At 42.3% G+C, this 12,584-nt stretch overlaps 1 protein-coding gene across 2 annotated transcripts in view; it reads right to left on the bottom strand.

The window, feature by feature from the left end:
• Positions 1-12,584, bottom strand: part of LOC307267771 (rho guanine nucleotide exchange factor 4-like) — a gene marked incomplete at its 5' end in the record, with an annotated part of 61,420 nt that overhangs the window by 13,682 nt on the left and 35,154 nt on the right. For both annotated transcript variants that reach the window (XM_080050166.1, XM_080050165.1), the window contains one exon: positions 10,980-11,128. In XM_080050166.1, the coding sequence (XP_079906292.1) occupies positions 10,980-11,128 (149 nt within the window). The remainder of the gene's footprint in view (positions 1-10,979; positions 11,129-12,584) is intronic.

The raw sequence follows: 12,584 nt of genomic DNA, 5'->3' as shown, positions 1-12,584 counted from the left end.
ATTCCGCTAATGCCCATTTCTATAAAACATCCTGAATTAATGGGAAATGTGTAAATTTGAGTGATAAATAATTTTAGCGGGGAGCAAATGTAAAAAGTGGCTCAGATTACCCCGTTCTCCCCTATTATAATATTACTTTAAAACATAAATTGTGGTTAGAATTTATGGCACCGAACGGGAAGATCAGATCAACACGTGGATGGATCCTATATACTCAGTTGAGTTGAAAGCAGAGTTGTATGTTGAGAACTCAATTAGCCATGTTATCTAAGACGTTTTTTAAAGGGTCGGTTCATCCTTTTCTCAAACTACTTCACACCAAAGATATACTCGAAATGAAAACATGACTACGTGTTTACAGTAACACAGGACACAGATTTGGCTGATTTACTTTAAAGGGTCAAATTTGGCATTCATCTATATATTGTCATATGAACAAACCCCATGAGAAGGAATTAGCCCACAACAAATGTATCCTACTAACAAGTGTTGTGCCTATCCAAATCCTGGTATATCTCAGTCCTGCTTCAGAACTCCATTATTGAAAACAAAAACTTTGAGAATACATTTAATAAGATAGAATGTTGCACTGGGTGAAATCTTCCCTTCGTCACCATTGGACACAGACACACACACACACACACACACACACACACACACACACACACACACACACACACACACACACACACTAGTTAATTTTGAATCAATACCACATGCACCGTCCTGCTGCCCCACAAACTCACTATGGCACCAACTATGAATCAATCCACCGCTGAAAATAGTCCCGAAGGAAATGTGCTATTACCTTCCGTTAGAGTCCTGTTTGTTAAAAAACTATAGTGACCAGCAGTTTTTGGAAATCACTGAGCCTTAAGACTTTGCATTTGGGACACTATTTCAGAGATTGATGTGTTTAATTAAGGAACTACTGTTCCTTAGGCCTGGGCTATATACATTTGCACAACAATGGTCTCCCTAAAAAACAGGAAAACGTTTTTCCTTTACATTTTTTAAAAACTTCAGAATGTTTTGAATATGAACGACGAGCACACAGATCTGCAAAATACAAGGAAGTAAAAACCCTGTCGTATGCATGCCAGGCAAGTAGTTGGGCGGTGACACTTGTTACAGAACATAGATAGACGTAATAAGCATGTGCCAATTGAAGCCGTTATGTCACAGGTTTCAAAAGTTTTTGCATTTTTCTGTGCAAACGAATGGCAAAGATGTGAAAAGAATACTTTTGCGTTATATGATGAAAAACATTGCCGTATAAAATGCCCCTTGGAGCCACAGACAGGGTATGGGAAAGTCAGAAAGTATTGAGAGACAGACCAAGACATGGTTTGTTTAGGATTTTTTTATGGAATTGGTTAACAATTATACTAAATATGATAGAATAGCATTTAGCCTATCCTCCAAGTAGCACAGTCTGAATCCATCACCTCTGTTGTATTAAGGTGGACAGGAGAAAGCCATAGACAGACACCTAAAGGTGTTAGAGAAAAGAAAATGTGTTTCTACATGGTGAGGAAGCTGACCTATACAGGCATCCTAGGTGCACACATCATTCATCCCAACACTAAACGCTCTTCACTCTGCTCCCGGTTGTACCTGTGCTCTGCTGCTGCTGCCATGTTGGACACCCATCAATCACAGCAGTCAAAAGGCCAGTCCTCCAGTCCACTCTGTGTCTCACTTCATCTGTCTGCTCTTGTCTGCCAAGTACAAGCATGCATTCCAGTGTGTGTGTGTGTGTGTGTGTGTATGTCTGTGTCTCTGTCTGTCTATGTTTGGTATGTGTGTACGTGCGTGCCTGTCTGTCTGTCTGTCTGTATGTGTGTGTGTGTGTGTGTGTGTGTGTGTGTACGTGCGTGCCTGTCAGTCTGTCTGTGTGTGTACTTGTCTGTCCTTGTGTCCGTGCTCCCCTCCCCTCTCCTCTCCTCCTGCTCTACTGGAAGGCCAGCAGGAACATGAGCACCACGTTGATGACGATGAGCAGCATCATGATGAAGAACACCACCACCTTCTGGGTCTCCTGCGGCATGTTGCAGCGCAGCATGGAGTTGACGAAGCCCGCCTTCTGCCTGCTCCAGCGGGCCGCCCCACCACCTCCGCCCCCGCCCCCTCCCCCACCGCGAGCCATCAGAAGAGCCCGGGCCTGGTCCTGGTGCTCCTGGTTGTTGTCCTCCTCCTCTTCCTCGGCCCCGCTGCCCGCCCTGCCCCTGTGCCTCAGAGCTCCGCAGCCCACAGCACCGCCGGCGTCAGTGCCTGCGTGGCTGCTGTCCTCTTGGGGGGTGTCTGCTACCGCTACCCCCCTCCTCCTCCTCCTGCTCCGCTCGGGGCTGCTGCTCCACTCCTCCTCTGCCTCTCCTGCCACTTTGCCTGCCTTTGACGTCGGGCCCCCGGCCTGCCCTGCCTTAGCCCCGTTGGAGGCTGGCTGGCTGGCTTGTCTTGGCTTGTCTTGGCTTGGCTTGGCTTGGCTTGCCTGGTGTGTCAGTAGTAGTAGTAGTGAGCTATGTCTGCTGCTGCGCTATATGTTGCTGCTGATTATCCCCCACCACCCCCAACCACCACCACCACCACCCCCCACACACACGCACACGTCCGCATACGCTTCCTTTCTTTCCTCCTCTTTTAGATGGAACAAGGCACCTCCTCCTCTTTGGTTGTTGTATTGTCTTTCTTCCGGCGGTGTAGCGTGTAGCCTAGTCCGTATGGCTATCCTCTCTTCTCTCTCTGTGTGTCGGTCAGGATGTCAGGATAAGAGATGGAGTAAGGGATGCTGCATATCTCCGCGTCGTGCTGTGCATACCTCTCTCCTCTGTACGGCTGCTTGGCTCTAGCCTACATACGCTCAATCATTCCTCTCGCCCGACCAATGGCCACCGGCTGTCTCTCTCTCTGTCTTATTTTCCTCTTCTTCTTCTCTCCTTCTGTGCAGCCTCAGTCATCCATCTCACCACAGCAGAATCACCCTCTTTTTTCCTCCTCCCCCCTTCCTTCTTTCTTTCTTTCCTTCCTTCCCTTCCTCTCTCAGTGCCCACCCTTTGGTAGCTGGCAAACCAATCGAGAGACAGAGTGTGTCAGCGTATCCTGGATACCGGAGTGGTTCACTAGGAGCATACAAGGAGGGGGTGGGCTGTCGGGAGGAGATAGGACATAGGGAGGGGTGTGGTGGAGGCCATGCAGAATAATGGACACGTCTCAAGGGAGGTGTGTACGTGTGTGTGTGTGTGTGTGTGTGTGTGTGTGTGTGTGTGTGTGTGTGCGCGCGTGTGTGTGTGAGTGAGCGTGCATGTGTGTGAGTGTGTGTGTGTGAGTGTGTGTGTGTGTGTGTGTGTGTGCAAGTGTAAGCACAGGGGTTTAAGGTTGAGTGATATTTAAAGTCAGATTTGATAAAGTGTGCAATGAAGGTAGATAGATAGATATAGACACAGACAGACAGACAGACAGACAGACAGACAGACAGACAGACAGACAGACAGACAGACAGACAGACAGACAGACAGACAGACAGACAGACAGACAGACAGACAGACAGATAGATAGATAGATAGATAGATAGATAGATAGATAGATAGATAGATAGATAGATAGATAGATAGATAGATAGATAGATAGATAGATAGATAGATAGATAGATAGATAGATAGATAGATAGATAGATAGATAGATCCTGATTTTGATTTGATAGATATTGAGAATGGAATTTTATTTATTTTTGAAAACATTGTTGCACGTTCTGACCATGCCTCTAAAGCCTAAGACAGGACAGGAGGAGAGAAGTATAGTGTGAAAGTCCTCACGTACTATTTATATTTTTACCTCGTTTGGATTGTTGTATTGGGTCTCATTTTCAGGGACTGTGTTTGCTCGAGTGTGTGTGTGTGTGTGTGTGTGTGTGTGTGTGTGTGTGTATCTGTTTTATTTTTTCTAATATGGAATAGATCCTAGAGCGATTGTGTAAAAATGTATTTTTGGTAAATGTGGCTGAAAAATTCCATGTGGGATGGGTCGAGAAAATTACCAGACATTGAAAATATTCATTCATTAATTTCCATAAAAAGACAAAAAACTAAAAGTCTGTCTCTCTTCCTGTATGTAGCTCTCAGTCCACTGCCCATGTGTTACTAATAGAGAAGAATTTTAAAGGCATATTAGGCTATTCTGCCCCCCCTTTGTTTACATAGCAGTTTACAGAGCCAAGGCTGTGTATTCGCACATCATTTTTTTTTCTTCCAGCGTGCACACAGTATGTACAGGTAGCAGATTGTGAGGAGATATCCACTGATTTTGACCAAAGTTGATTGGTCAACAAACCTTCTCCAGCATAACCTAGTGTGCCTTTAAAAAGGGGTTCAGTGACTTCATCATACTGCTGCTCACTGTATAGTATGTATTGTTTTCTTTACAAAGTTGCAAAGGAGATTTCTCTCTATAGTTAGTATTTCAGATATGACCACACATTCTGTTACCATCATCTATGTGACCGCAGAGGGGCGCTGTTGTGTAGATGTTTCTGTTTACAAGTAGCTGTTGTTATGAAAATGATGTCAAATGATGTTTAAATTTTCATTGTAATGTGCCTCGGTTGAACCCTGTGGATTGTTTGTTGGTGTTATTCAGGCTTTAAAGGTGCAGTGTGTAAAGGCAATTAATTGTCATTTTACAGAACAGTCTTGGTAGAAATGTAATATAATATGCATGAGTATATGTTTTAATTAGTGTATTATCTCATGAAATAATGTATTAACTTGGATTGAGCCTCTTATATCTTTGAGGACGCCATGTTGCACCGCCATGTTTCTACAGTTGCACAGAATGGACAGTCTTTTCCTGCTGTTACTGTAGGACTATACCTGTCTTATTACTTTCATACAGAAGTGTAATGCATTCACTTGGAAAAAATTCACTTTTAGGAAAATAACTTAAAATGATTTTATCATAATTCTGAGACAGTTTTCCCATCAATTGTATTTATTTTATTTAACCTTTATTTCACCAGGAAGGTCCCATTGAGTTACAGTAACTCTTCTCACAGGGAATCTATTATGTCCATACCATACTGTGCATTCATTAATCATTCTCAGGAGGTGGAGGAGGGGAGCCACTCTTTTTCTGCTGTTGCCATGGTGAACCCAGCCACTGACGATGGCTCTCACGTACTCGGTGAACTGCGTGAGTGAACACACACACCAACCATGATCAGCTGTTCTATAAACCAGGCTACTTGTCTTGGCATTTGTCAACTCTGGGTTTTTTCGAACGTTCAGGGATTGAAGTCAGGTTTGTTAACCCCTACCCTCTCCCCATCCACATCAACATGCAATGGAACATACAACATGGAATCTGCTCAACAAACACACAACATGCTCCTCGCAGATATTTTTCCACACCAAGCCTAGACAACATGAAACTGAAGGATAGATTTCAATGGAAACAGTGGAAAAAATTATCATCTTAAATTCCCAGAGCCCAAGGTGACGTATTCTGATAATCAATTTGGGTAGCACTTTACAATAAGGGACCATTAATTCACTATTTGTTAATGCTAAGTTAATGCAATGAATGGTAAGTCAATGCATGGTCAATGCCTATTAAGCATTAAGTAAGTGCTAATGCTTAGTTATTAACTGTTAGTTAATGTTTTGTTAACTAATGCTTAGTTAAGCATAAACTAAGCATCACAGTTAGTTAATGCTTGGTTTACGTTCATTAAGCATTTGTTAACAGTTAGGTAATGCTAATTAAATGCATATCAAGCCTTGATTAAATTAACTAACAATGAATGACTGTACCCTTATTGTAAAGTGTTACCTTAATTTGGTCCGACCAACAGTGCAAAAGCCAAAGCACTTTACATTGATAGCAAACAAAGAAAGATATAACTGATATTCAGAGTTGAGAAGCTACTACTAACAACCAACAGCAGCAGCCTCACAGCCAGATAAGCCATTACACATGATGTCAGCACACCTGTGTCTCCATTCACAGAGCCCGAAGGCACACAGCACCATTTTGTTGACACACACATTTTGAAATCCTAACGTTCCCATGTTCCTATAGATAGAGACATCAATGACCCACAGGATGGCAGCAAAGCGCCGACTCTGTCTCACATTCAGTTGCCCTGGATATCTGTTTCTGATTGGCTATCACTACAACACTTTTGACCAATCCAACAGAGCTTAGACCACACGCAGCAGAATTAGAGGCCAAAGGAGTAGGAACAGCACATGAGTACAGTAACATTATGACCAGTATTATTGTTTATTCATGGTTGAATTGTTAAGGTATTAGATTGCATAGACAGAACAGGGGCAGAGAGCTAAGATATTATATTCATTGTTATGTGAAAAATGGTTCTGTCAACAGATAGGTTCACATACAATGGGGTGATTAGCTTAAACACGGCTTAACACATTAAAGTGGGGTCAGCAATTCTGAAGAACGCTTGTTGTCGAAACCACGTTTTTGCCAAAATCAGTGAATATCTTCTCACGATCCGCTACCTGTCTGTATGTATGTGCAATTAAAACAAATCCAGTGTTAAGAACACAGCCTAGGCTCTGTAAACTGGTTTAAGACTAAGGGTATGTGAGCTAAAAAACATGCCACATTACAGGATGTTTGGGTTATACCTTCTTCCTTTTTATCTTTTCACTTATAATGAGTGACTTACTACCAACAGGTGCATCAAGTGTCTACCTGTCAATCAACAAACACACACTTATTAATGTATATTTAGGTCAGCTTTATACGTATGTCATTTTAAAACAGTATTCCATCAATCTGGACAACAACAATAAACAGGATTATGAACCGAATCGCCAATTTCAGGAAAATCGGGCTGTGGGAACATAGGGATGACACCATATATTGCCTTCCTCAGTCATGTCAGAATCAACACTAGTACATGTAGCCTACCTCATTGATGTTAGAAACACCATGGCCCTCATTTATCAACCTTGCGTAGACCAGAAAAGTGGGTGTACGCACATTTCCACGCAAACCTCTGCATTCATCAATATGGACGTGAGCGTAGGATACACTCAAATCCCACGCCGGCTCTCAGCTCGTGTACGCAAGTTTGTAAACAGCATGGACTCGCAGTGCAGGCTGTGCCGGGTAGCCGATTACTTTGTTGGACAATTATTAGAAGATAATACAAATGCAGTGTTTGCTCAGACCGAAATAAAGATATTTCGGTCTGAGGGTGGAGGGGGGGTACATGGGTAGTGGTGTAAAATAACGTGATTCTGTAGTGGGAGCAATATTTGATAGATACAATTGATCTCACATTATTTTATTTTTGTATTATTTTTATTTAACCTTTATTTACCCAGGCAAGCAAATTAAGAACAAAATTCTTATTTTCAAGTGCAGCCTGAAGGGGAAGAGGGAGTGGAGTGCTAGAAGTGAAAACAAGGTTATATACAGTATGTCACAAAAGTGAGTACACCCCTCACATTTCTGCACATATTTTATTATATCTTTTCATGGGACAACACTGAAGAAATGACACTTTGATATAATGTAAAGTAGTCAGTTTACAGCTTGTATAAGAGTGTAAATGTACTGTCCCATCAAAATAACTCGACACACAGACATTAATGTCTAAACTGAAGGCAACAAAAGTGAGTACACCCCTAAGTGAAAATGTCCAAATTGGGCCCAATTTGGACATTTTCACCTCTCCAGTGTCATGTGACTCGTTAGTGTTACAAGGTCTCAGGTGGGAGTGGGGAGCAGGTGTGTTAAATTTGGCGTTATTGCTCTCACTCTCTCATACTGGTCACTGGAAGTTCAACATGGCACCTCATGGCAAAGAACTCTCTGAGGATCTGAAAAAAAGAATTGTTGCTCTAAATAAAGATGGCCTAGGCTATAAGAAGATTGCCAACACTCTGAAACTGAGCTGCAGCACGGTGGCCAAAACCATACAGCGCTTTAAAAGGACAGGTTCCACTCAGAACATCCCTCGCCACGGTCGACCAAAGAAGTTGAGTGCACGTGATCAGCGTCATATCCAGAGGATGGCTTTGGAAAATAGACGCAAGAGTGCTGCCAGCATTGCTGCAGGGCTTGAAGGGGTGGGGGGTCAACCTGTCAGTGCTCAGACCATACGCCGCACTCTGCATCAAATTGGTCTGCATGGCTGTCATCCCAGAAAGAAGCCTCTTCTAAAGATGATGCACAAGAAAACCCGCAAACAGTTTGCAGAAGACAAGCAGACTAAGGACATGTATTACTGGAACCATGTCCTGTGGTCTGATGAGACCAAGATAAACTTATTTGGTTCAGATGGTGTTAAGCGTGTGTGGCGGCGACCAGGTGAGGAGTACAAAGACAAGTGTGTCTTGCCTACAGTCAAGCATGGTGGTGGGAGTGTCATGGTCTGGGGCTGCATGAGTGCTGCCGGCACTGGGGAGCTACACTTCATTGAGGGAACCATGAATGCCAACATGTATTGTGACATACTGAAGCAGAGCATGATCCCTTCCCTTCGTAAACTGGGTCGCAGGGCAGTATTCCAACATGATAACGACCCCAAGCACACCTCAAAGATGACCACTGCCTTGCTAAAGAAGCTGAGGGTAAAGGTTATGGACTGGCCAAGCATGTCTCCAGACCTAAACCCCATTGAGCATCTTTGGGGCATCCTCAAACGGAAGGTGGAGGAGCGCAAGGTCTCTAATATCCAACAGCTCCGTGATGTCGTCATAAATGAGTGGAAGAGGGTTCCAGTGGCAACCTGTGAAGTTCTGGTGAACTCCATGCCCAAGAGGGTTAAGGCAGTGCTGGGAAATAATGGTGGCCACACAAAATATTGACACTTTGGGCCCAATTTGGACATTTTCACTCAGGGGTGTACTCACTTTTGTTGCCTTAAGTTTAGACATTAATGGCTGTGTGTCGAGTTATTTTGAGGGGACAGTAAATTTACACTGTTATACAAGCTGTAAATAGACTTATTTACATTGTATCAAAGTGTCATTTCTTAAGTTTTGTCCAATGAAAAGATATAATAAAATATGTGCAGAAATGTGAGGGGTGTACTCACTTTTGTGACATACTGTATATATATATTACACTTTTACAAAAATATATAAAATACACTTTAAAAAATTCAATATAATACAATACAATAAAATAAACAGTTAATCAATAGTGTATGACAAGAAGGGCTACTAGCAGGTGCAGGAGTCAACTAAGATTTTATGCAGATTTAGTTTGAAGACAGAGAGAGAGGTGAAGACAGAAAGTTTAAGGGTGTTTTGAAGGGTGTACCAGTCAAAGGCTGCAGCGAACCGGAAGGCACTGCGTCCAAAGACAGTGCGGACAGTGCGGATTATACCCTACTAAATCTATAATAACGTTATAAAGGAGCATCAAAATGCTCCCCAAGCTTTCAGTGTAGGCTACAAGGGGTGAGTAGTGGTGTAAGTAACGTGATTCTGTAGTGGGAGCATTATTTGATAGAGACAATGGGTCTCACAAAGCTTACAGTACCCCTGAAATATTCAATAAACACGTTATAAAGCAGCATCAAAATATGCTCCCAATATTCCTACAGTGTACATTGGATGAGTAGTGGTGTAAAATAACGTGATTCTGTACTGGGAGCATCGTTTGATAGAGTTAATGGGTCTACAGATCAAATACACTACCAATGACGTAAGGTAGCATTTTCTGATAGGTAGCAAAATCTGACGAGGGAGCAGAAAATGTCAGAACACCGGGCTGACCACTCGTGCCAAGCGCATGCTGTCATACAGTAAAACGCAAAATGTGTTATTTTTAGTTTTTAAAAACCTTTTTGAGTAGTGCTATCTAAAAGGGTCAATACATTCTAATCATTCAAATCTCTGCAGACGTGTATTTCTGTTGACCACAGCAGTTATTTCCTTCCTAACTGCTGCCTTCTGTCGTTCTTTGATGCCGCTTGTAATGCTCCGAAATGAAACTCTTTTTTTCTTCTACTTTCGCTGTTATTCTGTCAATTTCTACTTCAGAGAAGTTCCTCTTCTGTGCCGTAATGCGCATATCCATGGGGCGAGGCCTCTAAACTGAGAAAATATAGGGCCGTGATACGCAGTGTTGCCAACTTAGCGATTTTGTCGACTTTTCAGCCCCCCTGGCGACTTTTTTTTCAAAACAGCGACAAGCGACAAATCTAGCTTTTTTTTCTGGTGTTATTGGTGACTTTTTCGCCAAAGCAAGTATCACTTTTAACGCTTCTCAACGAGCAGCGAGAGCCTCCCGGCCCCTCCCCCTTCCCAGAGCACTGACAGACGGCCCGGTCCTCGCGCAGCAGCCCCTCCCAGCTGCGGACAGAGCAGGAGATACACCTCTCCGCTCGTGTTCCGTTAGCATCCCTATTAGCAGTTGTAGTAGCAGCTTTTCCCCCCTCTTCTACAGTCTACGAGGAGTGCAATTCAAAATGTTATGCAGTGCTTTTTTAAACCATGAGCATGTATAAATGTAGCCTGGTGCTACCAGACCATCGTACTTAATTTCATTTGTAGAGAAGGGAAAATTAAATTTGGCCGGAAGTAGGCGGACGGGCGGAGCCAGGCTATGTATGATTACTGCTAGACTTAACATTATCACGTTGGTTGTTTATTGTCACGTTCATAACACTAGAACCTCACTTATTCAAATATTACTTTATAAAACCCCTGTCTACAAATATGCAAATTAGGCGATGACGTCATCTGGCGACTTCTAGCGACTTTTTGGACAGCCAATAGCTACTTTCCTTACTGAAGAGTTGGCAACACTGGTGATACGATTGTTTTCAGCCGCCGCATTTATCAATAATGGCCTGGTGTACGATGAGATTGGCGAGATACGACTGTTTGATAAATCCCACGTGATACCTGGCGTAGGGAGGTATTTGCGCCAGAATCTGCACCAGTTTCCACGCAAGTTTGATAAATGAGGGCCCATGTGTGTATATGTCAGCCTACCTCGTTGATGGCTAGCTGCTCTCCTCCCCCTCCCCCCGGGTGTCCTAGGCGATGTCCGGAGCCTCTGAACTCTTCATAGAGCAGATCCTCTTCACTGCCCAGCTCATCACCCAGCCCTGCCTTGTCTGAGCCGTCAGGGACCACCACCGCTAGATACACATAGGAGAAGGAAAAACAGAGACAACATAAGTTAGATGCATTCCTTTTAAACATGCCCTGCATTCCAATACCCATACTTCCCTACTATTTAGTATGCCAGAAAATGATAATAAGACAGAAGACTGCATCATAGCACTGAAAGGTTTCTTTTTACACTCATATTTGGGGGCTCTGAGTAGTACCATTGGAATGAACACATAATGGCAAATATAAAACGATATTTAGATGTGAGTATATTTTAGAACATAGCTACTGTATATGTGTGTAACTTTAAAAATATATACAGTATGTACATCTCCGGAAAAATTAAAAGACCAATCTGGATTTTTCTTAAATCTCTACATTACTTAGAAATGCTATTAATGTCAAATGTTTAAATAGTAAAACGAGAGACACTGAATATTTTGGAGTGGTTTCTTAATTTTTTCCAGAGCTGTATATATTATCAAACTATTATTTTGCACATGCATAGATTGGACATTAAAAACAAACAGGCCACTATGGCACTTTTAATATTTTTACATGATTAACACAATTCAACACATCATCACCTCTTTTGTTCTACACACTGCACTAGCGTTGTCAGTTAGATCAGTCAGACACACAGCACTTTCACCTGCATCTGTTTCATCTAAATAATTATGAACAACTAATCCCCTAACCAAGATGATGCAAACGTAGTGATCCCCGCTTATTACTTTGAATGTATGACCAGCGGCTGCAACCATATATTGGCGTTAGGTGTTTTTTGACATGCACAGCCATTCACCATTAGTTTCAGTGTTATCAGAGATTTCAGTCTAGCATTAGCCTGACCGGTGAGACCTTGTGAGTTGTTACCATGGAGATTGTACCCATTGCTGCCTTCACTGGCCTGTATGTATAGTCACACGCTGGTGAATGAGTCACATTGGATAATGTACATATGCATCTAGAAAAAAAGTTTAAAACAATTCTGTAAATGACCTCAAAAAGAGAAACTTTCATATATTCCAGATTCATAACACATGAAGTGAAATAAATCTAGAAGGAGCATAAGGTGTCATTTCTGTATTATAAATCATGTTCTTGATTGGTTTTATGTAATATTCCAATATTCTGTGATACTGTTTTTTTTATTCCATGAGCTGTATGCCGCAATCATCCAAATGCAAAGAAAAGAAAGGCCTGACATATTTCACTTTGTGTAATGAACGTAGAATGGACACTTTTGAATGGACTTTTGCATGCTATTCAACGTTGTTTTAGATACCCCTTTAGCCTCTATGATAAGAACACACTTCATTCTAACACTGTTGTTCTAAATGAGAGATAAGTCTGCCAGAATACTAATAATAGCCTTTCTTAAAAGCAGCCTTTGTGTTTCTTCCATCTCTCTCAAACATCTTGTGGAGTGTCTGAAGTCACAGTGTGTGGACACTTGACTGATCTGAGCTATAAAAAAGG

This window comes from Ammodytes marinus (genome assembly GCF_949987685.1).
Source record: "Ammodytes marinus genome assembly, chromosome: 21".
Taxonomy (NCBI): Eukaryota; Metazoa; Chordata; class Actinopteri; order Uranoscopiformes; family Ammodytidae; genus Ammodytes; species Ammodytes marinus.
Note: the sequence above shows the minus strand (reverse complement) of the source record. Positions and strands in the feature narration are given on the sequence as shown.